Source organism: Canis lupus, chromosome 26 (genome assembly GCF_011100685.1).
Source record: "Canis lupus familiaris isolate Mischka breed German Shepherd chromosome 26, alternate assembly UU_Cfam_GSD_1.0, whole genome shotgun sequence".
In the NCBI taxonomy this organism is placed as follows: Eukaryota; Metazoa; Chordata; class Mammalia; order Carnivora; family Canidae; genus Canis; species Canis lupus.
This window is the reverse complement of record NC_049247.1, coordinates 1,027,552-1,048,508: the sequence shown is the minus strand read 5'-3', so window position 1 is coordinate 1,048,508 and position 20,957 is coordinate 1,027,552. Positions and strand designations below refer to the sequence as shown.

The following is a 20,957-nucleotide window of genomic DNA, read 5'->3' as shown; positions in this document are numbered from 1 at the left end:
AGGCGTGGGGTGCGGGCGGGGTCCGGGCGCCCGCGCGGGACGCGGGGCCTTTAAGGCGGTGGGCGGGGCGAGCGGGCCGGCGTCATTAGCATACATTAGCATATGCCCCGCCCCGCGAATGGGAGGCGGGGGCCGGGCTGGCCGGGAGCGGCGCGCGGCGGCGGAGCGGGGCGCACGGCGGGTGGGCGCGGGGCGCGGGGCCGGAGCGGGGAGCCGGAGCGGGGCGCGGGGCCGGAGCGGGGAGCCGGAGCGGGGAGCCGGAGCGGGGAGCCGGGCTGGAGCGGGGAGCCGGGCGCGGAGCCGGGCGCGGAGCCGCACGCAGGGGCGTGAGAGCGCGGGGGCCTGCACTGCTCGCCGACGGCCCCGCGAGCGGGATGGGGCGCCGCGCCGCCCCGGCCCCGGCCCCGGCCCGCCGCCCCCCTGGCCCCGGCCCCGGCTTCCGCCGCTGCCGTGGCTGCTGCTGGCGCTGGCGACCCGCGGGGGCTGGGGCGCGCCCGCACCCCGCGCGGAGGACCTCAGCCTGGGAGTGGTGAGTGCGCGGCCGGCACGCGGGGTCCAGGGGGCGGGGAGGACTCCGCTGCGCTGGCGGGAGCTCGGGAGCCCTGAGCCCAGGCCTGGGAAGGGGCACCGTGTGCTTCCCCCGCGCCTGGCCCGCCGCGGCTTGGAACGGCCCCGGGACCTGGGCGGTGGGCGGCGGTCGGGCCTCTGGGGACAGTGCGCCCCGCGTGCGTCCCCAGGGGGAGGGGCGGGCGAGGGGCGGGGGAGGGGCGCGGCGGCCCAGGGACCGGTCTGGGTTGCGGAGCGTGGGCGCCCGGGAAGCCGGAGGCTCTCGAGTGTGCCGGCGTAGGGTGTTGGGGGGCAGGAGAAGCGGCCCCAGCCCCCCGCGGGCATGAATCTCGGCCCCGTCCGCCGCCAGGGTGGCCAGCCTGGCTCTGCCTCCCCGTGGCCGAGTCTGAGCGCGGTGGGGTCCCCCTCCCATCCCGGCTCTGATGCAGCCCCGCCGCCTCCCCAGCGCCCCCTCCGGTGACACTAGCTGTCCTAGGGGTGGCGGCAGTGGCCTCTTCCCGCGCCTCTGGACCCGAGGGATGACATCAGACTTTATGGGTCTCGCCCCCAGCCCCCCCCCCCCGCCCGGGTGGAAAGGCCAGGTGAGGGCGCAAGGGGCCGTGGGGTTGGGACGGTTTCTTCTGGGACCGCTGAGAACGGCGGGGGTGGGGGGGCCCACATCCAGCCGCGGTGCCCCGAGGGGTGCTGGCCATTGGCACTTGCAAGCTGCAGGTGGAGTTGAGCAGCGGAGGCGCCGGGATGGGGCGGGGGCAGCCGCAGCCCCTGATGAGTTGGCAGGGCTTGGCCACAGGTTCCGCAGAGAGACAGGCTAGGCCTCCCCCGCCCAGCTGGCCCAGCCTGGAAGCCATCTGGGAGGTGCAGCCACGGTCCCTGCTGGGGTGTCCAGACTCCTGCCGGGCCCCACGGTGGGCTCCCTCCCAGCCAAACGGCCCCTGAGATTGGGGCACCTCAGGCCACCCCCTCTGGGCCCCCTGTAGCAGGGGTTTCCTGGACCTCCCCCTCCGGAGGTACATGATCAGGAGCAGCGTGTGTCTGGGTCTGGGCAGATGGTGACAAGAGAACCCTGCTTCCTCTCCAGCTCAGAGAGGCCCTGCTCCCTCAGCTCTGCCAAGTTCCAGTCTCAGGCCTGGTGCAGTTCTGGTTTCTCTCCACATGCCCAGGGCTGGCAGGTTGGATCCAGTGCTCCCAGCTCAGGCCTGGCATCCCGTTCTCTTCCTCCTTAGACTCCCCAGAGTCCCCTGGGGTGTGCAGGGTTGGGGGGGGGGCGGTCACTGCTGAACCCAGTGGCTTGCACTGGGGGGTGGGGGTGGGGCAGCTGGTCAGCCTGGAACCCCAGAGACAGCTAGGCTTTGGCATCTGGTCCAGTGGGAGGAAACAGAGGGTCCTGCCCCTGACCCAGGAGGTCTTGGAGCCAGGGAAGGCCAGGACCACCCCCCCCACCTCCTCCATGCTGAAGCCTCCCGGCCTCCTGCCCACGTTTGTGGGTAAAGGGCGGTCTCTGGTGGCCTTTTGCAGAACAACACCTCAGAGCACAGACTGGAGGTGCAGGAAGTCTTGGAGACAGGCAGGATTTAGGGGGTGGGGGTGCTCCTTCCCACCCTCGTGTCCACCGCCTGGGGCCCACTGACTCTGCATATTCAGCTCTGGGGTTGCCAGAGAGTAAAAGGGGCCCTTTGTCAGCGTGAGCCAGCTTCTGCCAGAGTGAGCCCAGCGCCTCCTGAGCCCAGCCCAGCTTTAACACGGGGACAAAGCCCTGGATTGAGTCCTGCTGTGCGCAGCCAGTGAAGGACTTTGAGGCCGCCTGCAGGACCTAAGAGTAGGCTGTGCCCTCCTGGTGTTGGTGCCTTGAGTCCTTCTGGACCTGAGCTTTTTTAAATTTTATTTCTGGGTAGGTAACACCCTTAGCAAGATATTCAGGCCATCAGGAAGGGTCTGAAGGAGAGATTCCACGTTCTCTCTCCTCCTGTCACTTTTCTGGAAACCTTCCAGGGTTGTCTGGCCACTCAAAGGGACGTGGGGACCTGGGCCTCTTGTCTTCATGGGTGACAGCCTGCATCCCGCTGCTCCTTGCCCTGCTGTTCTCATGTCCAAGTCTGTCCGAGCACGTTCCAAACGGGAATGTCAGGGGCTGCCTGGTGCTTGTGCTCACCCACTCGCTTCTGTGCCCGGACGTCACATCCTCCAGCCAACTCTGGGCACGGGGAAGGCGGGCTGCTAATATTTTGCTAAACCAGCAGTGGTGCCAGATACTCTGTAGCCGCAGGTGACCATGTGTGGCCTGGGGCCCTAGAGCCAGGAAGCCTGGTGACAGGCATGAATGGGTCGTGCTGGTGTTGGTAGACCTGCCCACCTGGCCCCTCAAGCTTCTGCTCAGGCTTCTACTTCCAGCAACAAAGTTCCCATGGCCCCAAACTACACCACACGCTGGTGGATCTTCTGATCTTTGACACCCAGACAGGTGACTTGCGTGTGGCTGAGATGGTATGCAAGGATGACCAAGAACAAGCCAGGCCCTCTCACAGCCTGGGGGCCCCCAGGGATGGGCAGCAGGAGGCCAGACAGTGGCAATGGTGGGTTCAAGCGCTATGTCTCCCTCCTGGGGCAGGGGCAGAGGCAGGCAGGGTGACAGTCACCATCCTCCCCTCGTCTCAACCGGTGGCCCGTGGGTCCCTGCTTCTCTGTGCCAGCACCCAAGGGAGCCTGTGTACCCTGCATGCCCTTGAGACTGATGCCACAGCCCAGGCCTGGGGCCTCGAGTATCCCTGGCATCAGGAAGCTGCAGATATCCAGGCCGGGGCCAGACCGCAAGCCCTCCTCCAGGACGCAGAGCAGGGAAAGGGGACCTGGGAGTGCGTGCTTTTGCCTTGAGCCTTGGCGAGGGAAGACTCCGGGGTCCCCTCCCAGTGTCTGTATGGGAGGCTGACTGTAAATGTGCCCCCACCCCTGAGGCACTTGGTGTACTGTGAGTCCTTGCCCTGCAGCACTCACTGCCTTTGGGGCTCCAGCCCCCTGAGAGAAGTGTTTATAGTGCTTTTGTTGTGAGAGCCAGTGTGGTGGGGGGAGGCCTGCACCGGGGCCCCCTGTGCTCTGAGCCCCGGAGTGTGCACTGGCTACACCAGCCAGCCGTGGGTCTGGGATGTGTTTCCCTCTCATGTGGGTCCTTGACACCGGTGCGGGGGGTGGGTGGTGTATACACCTGCCTGCGGGCCCCAGTCTCCTGTCTGTATAACAGGGCTGTCGGGATGTTCAGGTGAGGCCTCTGAATCACTCGCAACAGTACCTGGCAGGAAGGTACTTCTCCCAGAGAAGGCTGGAGAGGGCTCAGGGTTTGGCAGGGGCTTCAGTGCAGCACCTTCCGAGGTTCAAGTGTGCTCTGAGTTTTGCCTCTTGATGGTGATCTGCGTTTCCATGAGATGCTCTGGGTGTAGAGTCTGTGCTTCGCTCACGGAGGGTAATGCGTCTGTCCCATGTAAGCTGATAGCCCGTCTAGCTCTCTGGAGGGATGGGACAGAGTGGTCTGGCAGGATGCACGGCCCAGCTGCCCCACTCGCAGGAAATCAGATCCCAGTCCGTACTGGCTGCCGGCTTCTGCGTACCTCCCTCCTATACTCTGTGGAACTCCTTTCTCTATGGAACATCCCAGGCTGCTTCCTGCCCCAGGGCCTTAGCATCTGCCATGCCCTGCCCACCTCTGTGACCTCTTGCAGGACTTGTCACCTGACCAGCTTCTCATCTTTCGGGTGCCAGTCTACCATCACCCCCAGGGACATTTTCCCTGACCACCACTTATTTATTCCCTGCACGCTGAAACTCACGTCCTCTCATAGCACAGAGGTTACGGGAATGGGCTCTGAATCCAGACACCCCAGGCACTGGTCCCAGCCCTGTTCCATGCTGGTGAAGTGACTGCGGATACATGTCCTAACCTCTCTGTGCTTTTCTGTCCCCATCTGTACGATGAAGATAACAGTGCCTGCCTCTTAAGATTAACTTAGCAGGTACTTAGTGTCCACTGCCAAGTGTGGGTTGAATTCTGTAGGCAGTGCACCCGGCCTCACAAGGCTTTGCCCTGGGGGTGTCATGAGCATGAAGCAAGCTGGTGAATGGAAGAGCACTCGCTAGTTGTTGGCTAGTTGTTCGCTGTTGTGCGTGAAGCGCTCACGGTCTGGGGTCACTTGGGTGTGTGGTCACTTGCTTATCCACGTTCTTTCCCGGAGCCCTGTCTGCAGAAGGGCTCGCCCAGGTCCTCATTGTCCCCAGGGTGCCCAGCACTGCGAGCACTCAGTCTGGGTGTGTTGGGTGGATGGACAGTGAATGACAGGCTGTCCAAGGGGGACCTAGGAACAGCCCCTGGGGAAGACATGGGGGCAGGGAGCCCTCCATGGTTGCCCACCACCAGCTCCCAGAGGAACACAGGCACAGGGGTCCTGCTCCGAGGATCCACCAGCTCATTTCCCTTCAGGGTCGTTAGCAGCCACCACTGGCTGTACACATAACTGCAGCCTCAGTTTCCTGAGCTGTGAATGGAGGTGCTGGTCACGTGACCCTAGAGGGGTGCCAAATGAAGGTATGCAGGGCAAGCAGTGAGCTGGTGCTGCGTGGGTACTAGCCTGGCTGTGCCACACTGACTAGTAGTGTTTAGGTCCTGAGAGGTGCTCTAAAGCCACCTCTAAAGCCTGCCAGCGCCACATCTCTTGAGCCACATCGTGGTGGCTGGGGTGACCGTCTGCACCCAGCATGGCCCCACTGCTACCTCTGAGCCTGGACTCCCTCCTCTGTGCAGAGGAGCACCTGCTCCCCTGCCCCTCATGAGGCTGGAGGAGTCCAGTGGGAGATGGACCGTGCAGAGGAAGGGACCACCCATGGCCGTGGCCCCCAGCATAGCGGGAGACACCAGGCCAGGGCCAGTCCCAAGGGATTGTGTGTCTCCTGGTCACCACAAGCTTTAGGCTGTTGCTTGCCACGTGTAAGTGGGGTCGACAGTGCCCATGCTGTGGGGCCGTGGAGAAGACGTCAGATCCTGCACACAGTAAGCACTTCTTGTGTGCCAGCTTGGTGAAAGCATACAACGCTGCAGCCCAGCCCCCTCCCTCCATGGGGGCCGCACCCCACTGCTGGGTCCTGTGCCCCCCTTGCTGGGGCTGGGGCTGCCCTTCCCCAGAACACAGGGGAAGGGAGGGGAGTTGCACCTGTTGGTACTGTGAATGGACACACCCGTATGAACCGGGATGAATGCACAGGGAAAGATAGGAGCCGGGAGGCCTGGGGCCTTCGTGGGCGAGCCTGGAAAGGCTGGCCAGATGTGCTGCACCGGGTCCTGCAGTGCTTGCCCTCAGTTTCCCCGTCTGTGGTAACGGCAGCGCAGCGATCCCTGGGAAGAGGAAAAGCACCTCTTCTGGGGCAGTGGGGGCAGCAGGACTGGGGCACCCCTACACCTCTCCTCCTTTCCCCTCCCTCCCCTCCCTCCCTTCCCACTCTTCCCACCCCTCCCCATGGCCTTCTGGAAGGTTCACCTCCGCAGCTGCAGCCTGGTTGCCCTGGAGACGCAGTCGCTGTGGCGATGCGCAGGGCGGGTGGGGTGGGCGTGCAGGGAGGGGCCGGCCTGGCATGTGCCCCAAGGGCTCAGTGCTGGCTGGAGGGGGCGAGGGAAGGATACCCCTGGGGCAGGCTCTTGGAGGTGGGTGCCCTCCAGGAGGGCAGGGGAGCAACATCTGGCCCCTACTGTACCCTCAACTGAGGACCCCCTCCCGCCTTTCAGCCCGCAGCCACTGGACCCCTCGGCTGCCCTGGAAGCAAGGATGCCCGGCCATCAGGAAGTGTGCATGAGTCCTCCGGAGATGGGGATGAGCTCGCTGCAAACAGCGAGCACTGTCTTCTTAGCGCCCCCTCCCTGGATCCCCTCCCCCCTCCAGGGCCCACAGGCCCTCCCAGCGTGAACCAGGCCATCTGGTTCCAGGCAGGCCTGGGGAGGGGCCCATTCCCTTCCCCATGGCCACCCAAGGGCCAGCGGATGCCAGTGCCCCCCAAACCCAGCCAGGGAGCTTGTCCTGTGTCAGACTCCTCCTTAGCATTTCCCCTGCTGGCTGCTGGGGTGCTCTCCTCTCCCAGTCTGTACTGTCCAGGAATGAACCTGGGACCCCCCTAGGACTGCAGGGTCTCAGGGGAGGAGAGAGCCACGGGCTTGAGAGGGACAGCATTGTGATGATGTCTGGGCGAGTCCATGCTGGGAGCAGGTGGGAAGTGTGGAGATATGTTCCCCCAGCCCAGGCCTGCGGGTGGGGGCCCCCTGGCCAGCTGCTCAAGTCCGGCCCTCTTCTCAGGGTCTTGCACCTGGTGGGGGCTGCCAGCTGCTGTGTCCCGAGAGCCCAGGCAGCCAGGAGTGGCCACTGACCTGGGGGCAGTAGTGCATGTCCCCGTCCACAACTGCATTCAAGCTGCCCCTTGCTCTGCAAGTTCACACAGGCAGCCACTCAGACTGCGTGAAACCTCCTGCTTTTCAGTGATGGCAAACATTTCAAAACCACCTGGAGTGCTCTTGGGTTCAGGGGGCAGGGCTCCTTGGTGAACCCCACAGAGCCCTGTGAGTGGTGAGCGTGGGGCTGCTCAGTGCAGACACCCAGCTGCGACCCCCACCTGCAGACCAGACAGCCCTGGCAGGGTGGAGGGGTCCTCCCTCGAGTCTCATCCCCAGCCTGCCTGAAGCAGCTGACCTGGGTGGGGGAAGGCACCTGCTTGGACAGACCCTTCCCTAGAAGGTGGGGCTGGCATCCTTGTCTGGCATCCTGTGCATCTGAGGAAATTCCAGAGGGCTCCCTAGAGGAGGCAGCCTTGAGGTGCCGAGAGGCAGGGCTGTAATCTGTTTTTGACATTCAGAAAGAAAACCGCAAAATCACAACTTTCAAGAAAACTTTTCCCAAAAACGTGTGTAGCCTCAAGTATACATGCTTTGTACAGAATACTCACTTGAGTATCTGCAGTGCCCAGCCAGGGTCATGGGATGTTTCTCCTGTCCCTACACTTTATCGTGTTCCAAGTGATGTGAAAGGGGGGTCCTCCCAAAAGATGAGAGGTGCTCAGATGGCAAAGATCTTAACCCTGAGAAGGGCCTGTCCCAGCTGATGCCCACCTCATCTGAGCATAGGGCATCACTCCACAGGCCCTGCTAACCAGAGTGTTCCCTGGGAAGGTCTCTGGATTGCATCGAGGACCAAGTCACTTCCACTGCTATGCAGTCCTGTTCAATACCCTCAGAGGGCCCCAGTTCTACACACGCTCCCTGGGGGGTCTCCAGGCAGGACTGGGGGGTCTGGGCCAGTAAGGGCTTGAGGGGGGTAAAGGAAGAGAAACCCCAGGAAAGACTCTGTTTCCCCAGAAAGGGAGGAATCTAGCTGGTTCTCTGCAGGAGAATGCAAATTATATGTAAATCATCAAGGTGGCCCCTCCTGGTCAATTGAAGCTCCTAAGAATTCCAGGAGGATAGACCCCCTCCCACCAAGCACCTGCTGTGCCCCCTGTCGGGGCAGATCCCCCAGGGCAGGGGTCCTATGACAGGGGCTACAAGCACAGAAGCTTCTGGGGGCCCTGTGGATGACATAAACGAACCAAGGAGTTTCTTAAATGTCCACTAAAAAACAAATAGGTCTGCAGGTTGCTACCTTTTTGGGAGCCAGGCCTGGGAGATAAGGGGCTCGTGGAATTCCTGCAACCTTGCCCCCCACTCACCTGCGGGTCCTCCCTCACTGCTGAGCCCAGCCACTGTCCACATGGCCTGGGGCTTTCATGGGACTGTCACACAGCCCAGGGAGTGGGCGTGAGCACTGACCATTTCGTGGTTGAAGAAAACAAAGCTAAGGCTGTCCCCAAAGAACGGTGTCAGCACTGCCGTCTGTCCTCGGGGCCCCCCCCCCCCAGGGGAAAGGAGCTTGGGAAGGGTCATCTTTCAGTCCTCCTTCCTGGTTGGCTCAGGGGACCCCAGACGTCCCCTGACAACGTCACACATGCCTTCTAGAGCACCTGTGTCAGGTGCCAATGGGAGGGAGCATTGTCCACATTCTAACTCATGCTATCCTCGTACCCGCAGGCAAGGACATGGCCCAGAGGGGTGGAGGGACTGTGCTGTCCTGGTTGCACAGCAAGTAGGTGCCAAGTGGGATTGGCACCCAGGCAGGGCAGCTCAGGGCCTGAATTTGGCACTTGTCACATGTAATAATAACCTTTTTAAAATTTCACTTTCGCTCCTGGCTCAGGAGAAGTGAGGCAGGACAGGCTGCTGTGAGCACTTGTACAGATTGTACACTGCTTAAGCTTACCCCTTCTAAGGGACATCGGGTTTATTAAAATGGTTCTCCAGCACCTGCCTATAAAGTAGCTTAAAGAAGGGGGCACAAGGTGCCGTGTGGGCTACTGGGGGACTGGGGCTAGTGGTGACCAGAGCCAGAAGAGGCCTGCCCCTCACCTCAAGGGCAGGCAGCTCTTCTTGTAGGGCCGAGCCCCCCACCTGCACGCCTCACGCTGCTCTCTGCTTTCAGGAGTGGCTGAGCAGATTCGGCTACCTGCCCCCAGCAGACTCCACAACTGGGCAGCTGCAGACACAGGAGGAACTGTCCAAGGCCATTGCTGCCATGCAGCGGTTTGGAGGTCTGGAGGCCACCGGCATCCTGGGTCAGTCCTCCAGGTGGCAGGACATGGGTGCTCCCCACTCCACGACCAGGGAAACCTGGTATCCCCTAACTCCCCCACCCCCACCCTGACTGCCCTCTGGGGCCCTTTGCCCTATCCAGCTTGTTCGTGGGGATGGAGTGAAGGATAGGCCTGGTGTCCCTGGGGCCCAAGGGTTCCCGCCACATAGGGTCCCATCGGCATGCTCCCCAACCCAGAAGTGGGCACAGTGGGGGGTGGGGGGTGCCAGCTGTGCCCAGATCCATCTCCACACCATACAGCAGGGTCTCAAGCCTTTGTGCCCATGGAGGTCCTGGTTGATTCTTATCCCATGGAAGTGGCAGATCTGTGCCGCCAAAACCTACAGCTTTCCACTGGAAACCAGAAATCTGGGGTGTTTATGTGAGCACCCCACCTTTTACACATTGGCAACAAGTCCCAGGTTTGTAGAGACCTCCCTGTGGGCTGATGAAGCACGTCTGTCCCCAGGCCTTGGAAGAGTTGTGTGTCTTGTGAACTCCAGGAAGAATTGGCAGCGCTGGCTGCAGGTTGTGGCCCTGCTGCTCCCGGTGGCCAGGGCCCCACCCATGACCACTCTGGCCCAGGCCCTGCTGTAGTTAGTAAATGCTTTGAATGACCCTTGTCCTGATGGTGGCCATACCCATAGCAGTGAGGCCTGGCATGCCTGGAGCTCTGGGCCTGGTCTCCACCAGATCTGGGGTGGGGATGGGGCACAGGGCTAGAGCCTGGTGCCAGCTCTAGGGGACCTGACCACCCCCACACCCCTGTAGATGTGGCTACCCTGGCGCTGATGAAGACCCCTCGGTGTTCCCTCCCTGACCTCCCGGCTGCGGCCCCAGCTCGAAGGAGGCGCCAGGCTCCAGCTCCCACCACGTGGCACAAGAGGAGCTTGTCCTGGAGGTGGGTGGGCGGGCTGCACCTGCAGGCCAGAAGTTGCAGGTGCTGGCATTATGTGTCTGGCTTCTTCTCAGGCCAGAGTACACCTCCGGCCTCTGTGCTTGGAGTGCCACTGGCAGCCTCTGATCCACTGCTGCAGTCCCTGCGTCCACCCTCACATAGCCGCCTCTGTGTCCCCTACTGTGTCCTCCGAGGACACCTTACCCCACTCAGGAGGCCTCCTCTCAAACCTTAACTGCATCCCCCAAACCCCGTTTCCCAATAAGGCCCTTGAGGGAGACCCTGGGGAGGGATGTGCCCAGGAGCACAGGGCAGCCTGGGGCGGGGACACAGCCTGCGCCGGGTGGGCAGACCTCAGACTCTGACACCACTCCGTAGGGTCCGCACATTCCCTCGGGACTCACCCCTGGGCCCGGACACGGTGCGGGCACTCATGCACTACGCCCTCAAAGTCTGGAGTGACATCACGCCCCTCAACTTCCATGAGGTGGCAGGCAGTGCGGCGGATATCCAGATCGACTTCTCCAAGGCTGACCACAACGACGCCTACCCTTTCGATGGCCCAGGCGGCACGGTGGCCCATGCCTTCTTCCCTGGCGACCACCACACTGCGGGGGATGCCCACTTCGATGATGATGAGTCCTGGGCCTTCCGCTCGTCAGGTGCGTCGGCTGCTACGGAGTCACAGGGCCCCTCCAGCCCCGCAGGATGAAGAACCGCATGGCCTTGCCCGGGATGAGAGCTGCCATGGCTCCAGGTGTTCCCCCTGCAGGGCTGAGCCAGGCTCGTCCTTACCTGCTCCCGGGAGGCCTCTGCAGGCCTTCACACCCTCGCGCCCTCATTCACTGCTCACGAAGCCACAGCCCCTGGGCCCAAAGCATGGATGTGGGCCAGAGATGGGGGCCTGTGTGGGGTCACTCCACACTCCAGCCCGGGGAGCCCATTCCAGCCTGAGGAGCCAGCAGTGACCCCGCAGAGCCTCTAGGCACTTTGCCATGGGGGGACCCCAGGGTCCAAGAAGCTCTCGTAGACCCCACAGGGACCTTGGCAGGAAGTGGACAGCCCTGAGTGACCACACAGAATCCGTCTGTCTAGGACCAGGGCCTCCGAGGTGACCAGGGCAGTATACCCATACCCATCATACCTCCCTCCCTGTGGGTGCCCCAGCCTGTGTGCCTGACCAGCTGTGGTCCCTCCCTTGACCCATTGGCCCCCTGTGTTCCCAGATGCCCATGACATGGACCTGTTCGCAGTGGCCGTGCACGAGTTCGGCCATGCCATTGGGCTGAGCCACGTGGCAGCCACAAGCTCTATCATGCAGCCCTACTACCAGGGCCCAGTGGGCGATCCACTGCACTACAGGCTCCCCTATGAGGACAGGGTGCGCATCTGGCAGCTGTACGGTGAGTCTTTCCCCTCAAAGTCAGGCACAGGTCACCCTGAGGTTAGGGACAGATCCTGGGGGAAAAGGGCTTTTCCTGTCTTGTTCACCTTAGCGCTCAGCGTCTAGACCCTGCATGGCTCACCTTAGCTACCCCATAATGTGCGGGGTGAGTGAATAGGTGGTCTGTCCCAGGATCCCTGGATGCTGGCCCCGCAGGCCTTTTAGCAGATCTTGCCCCAGAGCCTCCAATCCCAGGCGGCCCCAGATAGCCTCAGGCTATGACCGCTGGTGTGGCATTTACCATATTCACAGTGCTGCCCATCTGCCACTTTCACCCGGTTCCAGAACATTCTTCTTCCCCACCCCATCCCCCAGCAGCCATCATCCACCTTTCTGTTTGTCTCCATGGTGTGCCTCTTTGGACTTGTCACGCAAATGGGATTGCACACCAAATGGCCTTTTGTGTCTGGCTTTTGTCACCAAGTGCCCTGTTCTGAGGCTGCCATGTCCTGCCCATGTCCCATGGCTGTTCTTCCTTCCTCTCTGTGGGAGCAATTTTATCTGCCTACCCATCTGGTGGACACTGAGGGCATTCCACCTTTTGGCTGCTGTGAAGAGTCCTGTTCACAGTCACAGACAGGTTTTGGTTGGAACGCCTGTTTGGTTTTTTGGGGTTGGGGGAAGGGGGCAACCTCATTTAACGCCTGCAGGTCAAGGAGGGATCGGGGCCTGTGTCTCCTCCCTGTGCGGCAATGCTCTGGCTGTAGGACATGTGGACACCCTGGCACCCAGTGGCCATAGTTCCACGTTGGGGGTCCCAGGGAGGCTGGGGGGATTGGCTGGGGGGCCCGTCCACAAGCCCAGTGCAGCCTACCTCTGTCTCCACAGGTGTGCGGGAGTCTGTGTCCCCCACGGCGCAGCCGGACACCCCAGAGCCCAAGGAGCCCCCGCTCCTGCCAGAGCCCCCCAACAACCGTTCTAGCACCCTGTAAGCCACGGGCCCTGGTCTGCACGTGCCCCCCCCCCCCCCCCACAGTGGCTCAGAGCCTCCATGCTCTTCTGAGGAAGGCATGGCTCTGGGCTGAGCCTGAGTCCGACTTCCTTTACCCCCCACCCATCCAGGCCGCGGAGGGCCACCAGCTCCCCCGCCCCACCCAGGCTGTGGAGGGGCACCTGCTTCCCTGGCCCGGGCTGTGAAGCTATGGATTCCCCTCGTCCTTTGTCCCACACACCGCCGTGTGATGCTCCCTGACGCTCCACTCCCTCCACACTGCCTCGGCCACCCTGGGCTGTGGGAGAGGCACTCGGGCTTTTGATTTTTGTTCTGTAATAGAAGTAGGGTTGACTGACAGGAAGGGACTCCTAATTCACCTGCGTCCGTGGCCCTGCAGCTCTGAACTTGCAGGCAGGGACGTGGGGGCTCCTTCCGGGGTTTTGTGAAGCACAGCTCCTCACAGTGGCTTGTGGGGGGGTCCCTCCCAGCCCCCCGGGTCTCTGCCCCCAGCTTCCATCTCTCTCTGCCCCCAGGCCCAGGAAGGATGTGCCTCACCGATGCAGTACCGACTTCGACGCGGTGGCCCAGATCCGCGGCGAGGCCTTTTTTTTCAAAGGTAATGCCCACCCGGTCCAGCGAGCCACTAATGGCCGGAAGGGCAGCCCCCTCTGGGCCGCAGGCTGGCCCCCTGCAGCCGCACCCCCTCTCTGTTCCCCCAGGAAAGTACTTCTGGCGGCTGACCCGGGATGGGCACCTGGTGTCACTGCAGCCGGCACAGATGCACCGCTTCTGGCGGGGCCTGCCGCTGCAGCTGGACAGCGTGGACGCTGTGTACGAGCGCACCAGTGACCACAAGATCGTCTTCTTCAAAGGTGGGCAGGCCCCCCGGGCACTCCACCTGTATCGCTGATGGGGCCTCAGCCTACACACCCTGGGCCCCCTTCAGCATGCCTCTGCACTGGAGTCCAGTCTGTGGTTGCTCCAAGCCCAGAACACAGGGCAGCTCACTCAACTGTGTGCTCCACCAGCGTGTATTTATTGAGCACCTACTGTGTCCTTGAACCATGGTAGGCATTGTGGGTACACAGTGGGCAACATGAGCAAAAATTCCTGCCCTCATTCCCATAGGAGCCACGGCTCGCACTTGTGTGTAGTGAGGGAGTCGGTTTCAGAGCGAGCTGAGGGAGCAGTGTTTCAGACAGAGGGAACTGCCCATGCAAAGGTGCTAGGCCAGTCAGGCATGCAGAGGGCCAAGAGCCTCAAGGAGGGCATGAGCTGGGTTTGACAGGTCTGTTGGTCACAGGGCATCATTCCACCCTCCACACCCTGCACTGTTCCTGCACTGGGCCAGAGGAGACACTTCCTGCTCTTGGGGAGCTGGCAGGATGCGGAGCCTGCAGCAGGAGACAGAGTGGCGCTGAGCCCTGCAGGTTTCAGGGGCCGTGAGCCTCCCCTCACTGTGTTTTGGGGTGACTGAGTCTTCAACTCCCCAGTGAAGCCACTGTCCTGCCCTGACTTGTGCGGGGTCTAGAGGCTGACCCCTTCTCACGGTGGGACCCCCAGGAGCCACACACTGTGGCTCCCCCACCACAGCAGGATCACTGCCTCCCAGGCCTGCTGCCCGAGGCTGTGGGCATGGGAGTGGGCCCTGCAAGGCAGGGTCTTCTAGATTTGGGTTCTTTCTCAACATTTGAAAACTGTAAGACCCCATGGCTCCAGCATGGAATTTGCAGAGGGCATGGTACTTGGGGCCTGTGCTGTTTGCACTCCAGGGGCTGCTGGAGCAGGTTGGGCCACCCCATCTCATGTCCCCAGAGCTGGAGCCTGGCAGCCCTTCCCGTGCCTACGTCCCATCAGATGGGGAGAGAAGCTGGCATGAAACAGGGGGTTTATTCTCTCCCAGCCTAGAGACCTGAGGCCCCAGACCCAGGGGCCACAGGGCTGCTTCCTTCTGAGCAAGGGAGACTGTCCCCCTGCCTCCAGCCAGCCTGTGACACCCCCCCCCCGGGCTGCTTCCCTCTGTGTGTTTCAACATATGCGTGTCCTCGTCCTAATAAGGACCCCACTAGCGGATGTGGGGCCCACCCTGCTGCAGCATGATTTCTTAACCAATTTCATGTGCAAAGATCCTCTTTCTACATGAGTCCGACTCCAAGGTCCAAGTGGATGTGAGTCTGGGGCACATGTGTAACCCACCACAGCAGCTCTTTGAACCAACACAGTGGACCCTGTTTCTTTGAGGAGGTCAAGATTATTCCTTGTGTTTCTTGTGTTCATTCATGTCACCTGCCAGCCCCTGCTCAGGGTCAGGCACCTGTCCGCTGTGAGCTAGCGAGGTGACCAGTCATCACCACTGGTGCCAGTGGGTCTGGTCCCCGTCCCTGGGGCATCAGGAACCTGACACACGGGGGCTCCCCATACATGGCACCTGTTATTTCAACCTTCAAAAAAGCAAAACTAAAAGAATGGCACACATTCTGACAGATATTTTGTTTGGACTCTCATGCCGTGTGTGCTTGACATCGGCCTCCCCCAATGGGGCAGTGCATCTTGGAAAGAAGGTGTGCACAGGTGGGCCAGTACGCCCCTGCACTCGAGAGAGCTAGGAGCCAGTTCCAAGTCACGCATAAAGAGCTGCCTCCTTCCTCAAACCTTTATCCTGAAGAGTCATTTCTGACTCCCAGGAAAACTGCAAAAACCTGTCACCCAGCTTCACCCCTTGTTCACACTTTGCTACATTTGCTTCCTTCTTTCCCGTGGACGGTTCCAGGCCTGTGTCTTCCTCAACTGGCTCCGAGGCAGTGGCCACTGCTGGGACCCTTTGCCAGCATCTGGCCTCCCTGGGCGTGTTGGCAGCATCCAGGCCAGCACGCCTTGGGCAGGTGCCCCAGCGGCTTCTCCCGAGCGACTTCTGCTCTTGCACATTCAGCAGCAATGCCGAGGAGGGACGTGTCCTGAGCCGCCCTGCCCCGGGCAGGAGCTGTCTGGCACCGTTCCCTGTGCTCACCTGGGCAAGTGGACCTGCCAGATTTCTCAGGTTCTCACCATCGCGGGACAGGCTCAATACCTCCTGCTCTTTGGGTTCTGGGCACCACCAGCCTCCTCACCCTTGGCTGTTTGGGGGTCCCCTGTACGGGTGTGCTGCCGCTTGCTTCCCACCCACTCGGGCATTCCAGTCCTTTCCTGTCTCTGGCAAAGGATTTCTAACAATTATGTTTACTTTTAATTGTGGTTAAAAAAAAAACAACATAAAAATTTGCTCTCTTAATCACTTCTCAGCCTGTAGTTCAGGGGCATAAAGCACATTCGCACTGTGTGCTGCTGCCACCTCCGTCTACCTCCAAGATGTGTCCATTGTTCCAAATGGAAACTGTCTCCAGTCAACACCGACCCCCCGGGCTGTGGCACCCACCATCTACTCTCTGTGGATTGGGCTGGGGGCCTCATAGACATGGAAACCTGCCGCACATGTCCTGTGATGGCTCAGTCTCCTTGACATCGCGTCCCGACATTCGTCCACGTTGTGACCAGCATCCCAGCGTCCTGCCCTCCAGAGACTGAATCCTCTCACATAGATGGACCCCATCCTGCCTGTGCACCGCCTGCCGGCAGACACCTGCTCGCTCCTGCCACTTGGCTGTTGTGAATGATGCTGCTGTGAATGCGGTGCTAGTAACCCTTTAAGACCTGCCTTCGGGTCTTCTGTGTGTCTGCCCACAAGTGGGTTCACTGGATCCTGTGTGTCTGGTATTTTCAGGACCATCCAGACTTTTCCACAGCAGCCACCCCGTTTTACATCCCCGCCTATGGAGATCTCCCCGTATCCTTGCCAACACTTGGTCTCATCGGGGGTTTTGATAGTGGCCGTTCTAGTGGGTGTGAGATGATATCTCATTGCGATTCCCTGATTAGGGACATTGAGCATCATGCATGTTGCCTGTTGGCCATTTGAGTGTCTTCTTGGAGAAATGTTTGTTCAATCCTTAGTCAGCAAAAGATCTTTAAGGTTTTCTGCCTCCTCTCCCCCTCCCTCCCTCCCTCCTCCTCCCCTTTCCCTCCCCCTTCCTCTCCCTCTCCTCCCCCTTCTACCCTCCCCTTCTCCCCACTGCCCCTCTCTCCCTCTCCACACCCCCCCCTCCCCTCTCTCTCCCAGTCCCCTGTCAGACCGGCTGCTCCTTGTCCCACCACAGGAGAGGATGTGATGCCACGTGCGGGAACTTATGTCGCAGATCAGTGTAGTGATGTTTGCCAGGCGCAGCCAAGGATAGACCTGAAAACTATCTTACCCCATTGTTTTTTTTTTTGTTTTTTTTTTACCTTACATACGAGTTTGATGTTCTTGTAATTTCTAAATATTTGCTTCTGTGTAAAAGCTGACAAAGGTGTGGATGTGCCTGTCACTTCAGGCCCTGGCGAGTGCCTTCCCTGCCTCTGCCTTGTGGCAGCAGTGGGTGAGGCAGAGCAGCACAGCGGCCTCCCGGGGGCCTGGCACCCACTCCCTGTCCGTGGAGCAGGTGCCTCATCGGAACATGGGTTCTCAGGCTGCTGGCTGAGGGCTGACCCCATGCCAGGCCCAGAGCAGGTGCTCAGTAAATACACGTGAGGCCCCGGGGTTCCGCGGGGCTGGGGTGACGGCACTGGGTGGCTGATGGAGAGGAATGGCTGGAGCCTCTGCCCTGCAGGGTGGGCTGAGCTCTGGCCCACGGCGCTCTCTCTCACCCCCAGGAGACAGATACTGGGTATTTAAGGACAATAACGTAGAGGAAGGATACCCGCGGCCCGTTTCAGACTTCGGCCTCCCGCCAGGCGGCGTCGACGCGGCCTTCTCCTGGTCCCACAATGACAAGACTTATTTCTTTAAGGACCAGCTGTACTGGCGCTTTGATGAGCACACACGGCGCATGGACCCCGGCCACCCCGCCCGCAGCCCCCCGTGGAGGGGCATCCCCAGCACGCTCGATGACGCCATGTGCTGGTCCGACGGTGAGCCCCACACCACCTGAGTCTCCCCACCTGTGGAATGGGGGTCAAAGCAGACTGATTGGGAGGACCCAGGAGCCGCTGTACACATCTGTGCCCCTCCCTGCCACTGACATGCCGGGGTCACCACTGTGTGTGGCCTCCTGCTGCCTCATGTGCCCGGGGCCTTTGCACCTGCCCTGCATCCCTCAGACACAGCCAGACATCTGCATGGCCCGTCCCTCACCTGCTTCAGGCCCAAATGGTGCAGCTCCACCTGGAAGAGGGAAGAATACGCCTCCCTCCCCCAGGGCAGCTGATGGGGGCCACATGTTTCTTTTCTGTTTTCAAAGCTCCGTCCCCAACTCTTAAAACAGCCTGGCACATAGTAGCCCCTCAGTAAATATCCTGTAATAGAGAAACCGAGAGGTCATCTCATCCAACCTCCAGCCTCCTGGCAGCCCCCCAAGCTTGCCCAGGACTGGGAGGCCCCGGGTGCCCACGGATGGCTCCCTGGGGCTGAGACAGACTGACTTTGGTATAAGCTGTTCTGCTTCCCTGCTGGCCCACACTGCTCCCTCATGCTGCTGCTAGCCAGCCTGCCCGCAGCTCATGCCCTCTTCTCTCCCAGGTGCTGCTTACTTCTTCCGCGGCAAGGAGTACTGGAAAGTGCTGGACAGCGAGCTGGAGGTGGCGCCCGGGTACCCACAGTCCACAGCGCGGGACTGGCTGGTCTGCAGAGACCTGCAGGCAGACCCAGAGGGTGCAGGCGGAGAAGCTGGGGCCCACGCCCGGCCGGGACAGCACAGCCAGAGCCGCCCAGAGGACAGTTTCGAGGTCTGCTCCTGCACTTCCCCTGCCTCTCCTCCCCCAAAGGCCTCAGGCCCGCTGCTGGCAGCCACACTGCTACTGCCCACGAGCACCCTGTGGACAGTGGCCTGGGCCCTGGTGCTCTGACAGCCGCTGGCATGTGAGGCCCACAGCTGGGGCCTCACAGGACAAGAACAAGTGTTCCTGCCCCTCCAGTGCCGTCGCCACTCCAGTGCGAGACCCAGGGTTCCTGCAGCAACACACCCAGCCTTGCAGAGGACACACTGCCATCTCTGAGCAGACTGCCTGGTCGTGCCCCCCGCAGGCTGGAGAGAGGCCAGCAGAGGACGCTGCCATCTAGCTGTTCAGCCACAGAGGAGCAGCCACCTGTCTTGTCTTTTCTGGTACCGAGGTGGCCTGACTGCCAGCTGTGAGCTGGGAAGACTTCAAGGCCCAGCTGGGGACAGGAGCTGTCCTTCCCGCCTGTGAGCAGCTGGATCACGCAGAACTCAACTGCTGAGCCAGCAAGGCAGGGCTGGGAGGGCGTCCGGTGGGCCACACTGCCCACAGCCTCGCGGCCCTGGGAATGACAGCCTGCACCGAGCCCACCAGCGGCACCATCAAGCCCATCTCATACCCACACTGCTGCCCCTGGTGCTTCCGCCCATCCCAGGGGCCTATGCCCCACCCCTACCTATGGGCCTGTGGTTGCCTTGCTCAGAGCAGCCTCTGACTCGCAGAGGAGTCCCCCAAGCTGGGGCCAAGGTCGGCCCCCCCATGATGTGTTTCAGACAAACATGACCTCTCCCTGCTTCCTAACGGCTCTGCCTGGGCTCACTGATGCACTGCAGGTGGCCCTGGGGGGAGGCGTGCCAACTGGCCCCAGGCCCTTCTCTACTTTGGAAGGCCTGTGTGGGGCTCACTCCCTCCCCTGGTCTCTGACACGTTCCTGTCCAGCACCTCCTGACCCTCCCTGTCCTCCTGTCCTTACACCCGTTTCCAGTTTCCTAGGTGGGGGAGCTGAGGCCCACCCTGGGAAACAAGACTGCTTCCTGCAGGTAGGGGCCAGGTGCTCTGACACATTTGCCCCGTGCTCACTGATGGTCCCTCCCTGCGTGCACACGCTTCTCCCGTGGCTGGTGCCCATTCTCAGTGAAGCAACTGGGACACCAGCTGCCAAAATCAGGGAACCACCCAACAGGAAGTACAGGAGGCAGCTGGACAGCCAGTCTAGGGACTGCCCTCCCACCTGGAGAAGCAGAGAGGAGCAACTGCACCCCTCATGCAGGAGAGATGCCGGTGGCTGCCCCCAGATGCTCCACCCTTCCTGATGGAAGCCCACTATGGCTCTAGATGTGAGGTCCTGCCCCAGCCCCAGGGGTTGAGGGGGTGGTGGTTCCTCTGATTCCAGAGATTCCCAGAGGCCCTAAGGTGAGTGCACAGACTGCCTGCAGGGGCCTTGTTAGAACAAGCGTCCCCCAACAGCATCGGCATCACCTGGACCTGGTAGCAATTCAGATTTTCAGCCCTGCCCTGCCAACGGAGCACAGTGGGGCCACCATGTGCGCTAGCCCCCACCTCTGTCAGTGTGATGCATGGCATCCAGAAAGGCTGCCCTGAGCAGGACAGGAACAAAGGGATGAGCTGGTCATGCAGTCAGACGTAAGAGGCAGGCCAGGGAGAGAGCAGCAGGGGTGGGGAGACCCAGAAGGGCCTGGCCAGCCCACAGGGGATTCTCTGCTGGTAAAACATTCATCCAGCCCCCACTTCCCTGCCACTGGCTCCAGGGAGAGGTGGAAGTGTTCCCAGAGGAGAGCACAGTCTCCTAGGACTTCATGCCCCATCCCTCCCTGACACCCAGACAGCAATGGCAGGTCCAGAGTCCACCCTGGATGTGGACATGTGTCTGCCGCCAGTGGGCGGGCAGGCTCCAGAGCCAGGCCGCATGCCCCGTCTGTCTGCCATCTGGTGCTCGGGGCTGGGAGGGGTCTCTGCCTATCAGACCTGACAAGACGGACAGGCCTCCCTGGGGGACAGGCTGCTTCCTGCCCACTAAGGATGCCCCTGTGTGGCCCCACTTCCTTCTGCAGCTTTGGAGAAGCCCACCCAAGACCCATGTGCAGTTGGGGAAATGGCCCAGAGAGCGTCTGCCAGTCCCCAGGGCGCACAGCTGGCAGGGACCAGGTCTGCAAGGACCAGGGCTCTGGATGTGGGTGGTGGTCGAGTGCTGTGTTCAAGCCAAATGCTCTTTCCTAAAACTTCCCGCCAGTTCTGTGCCATGTGAAGAAGAAAATGGCAGGAACGTCCCAGAATGATGCGACCCACACTGTCTTTCAATTTTAACTGAGTCACCCTTTAGACACGCAGACATTTTGAGTTCTGGATTTTCAGCCGACCTCCGCTGGCTCTGCTGGGAGAGGCTGTGCCCCCCGGGGGACCAGCAGCCATGGGGCAGAGCTAGAGATCCCACCCCCCGAGGGACGCCAGAGACAGGCCCACACCTGTGAGGACAAGGAGCCCACTTGCAGCACACACAAGGCCTAGGTGCTGGCTGCCTCCGCACCTCCCCGTGAGTGCACACGCACACCTCTGTGTGCTCGGGTAGCAGGTTTACAAAACACTCCCACACGGGGGGCCCCAGGTGAGAACGCAGCCACTCCGGCTCCC

The 20,957-nt window shown here is 61.3% G+C and overlaps 1 protein-coding gene across 1 annotated transcript; it reads left to right on the top strand.

The window, feature by feature from the left end:
* Positions 1–424: 424 nt before the first annotated feature.
* On the top strand, positions 425–19,109 carry MMP17 (matrix metallopeptidase 17). The gene is made up of 11 exons (XM_038574707.1): positions 425–529; positions 9,096–9,228; positions 10,017–10,146; positions 10,522–10,805; positions 11,370–11,546; positions 12,416–12,515; positions 13,055–13,137; positions 13,241–13,393; positions 17,247–17,504; positions 18,112–18,317; positions 18,507–19,109. The coding sequence occupies exons 2-11, from the start codon at positions 9,189–9,191 to the stop codon at positions 18,585–18,587; spliced, it is 1,512 nt and encodes a 503-aa protein (XP_038430635.1). The 5' UTR covers positions 425–529; positions 9,096–9,188; the 3' UTR covers positions 18,588–19,109.
* The last annotated feature ends 1,848 nt before the right edge of the window (positions 19,110–20,957 follow it).

What these genes read in the sequence shown, in the direction of transcription:
- MMP17 (XM_038574707.1), top strand. Translation starts at nt 9,189, where the DNA reads ATGCAGCGGTTTGGAGGTCTGGAGGCCACCGGCATCCTGG. An exon ending in GGAGGCCACCGGCATCCTGG is followed by an intron (nt 9,229 to 10,016) that starts GTCAGTCCTCCA and finishes ACACCCCTGTAG; the next exon opens with ATGTGGCTACCCTGGCGCTG. An exon ending in CGCCATGTGCTGGTCCGACG is followed by an intron (nt 17,505 to 18,111) that starts GTGAGCCCCACA and finishes CTTCTCTCCCAG; the next exon opens with GTGCTGCTTACTTCTTCCGC.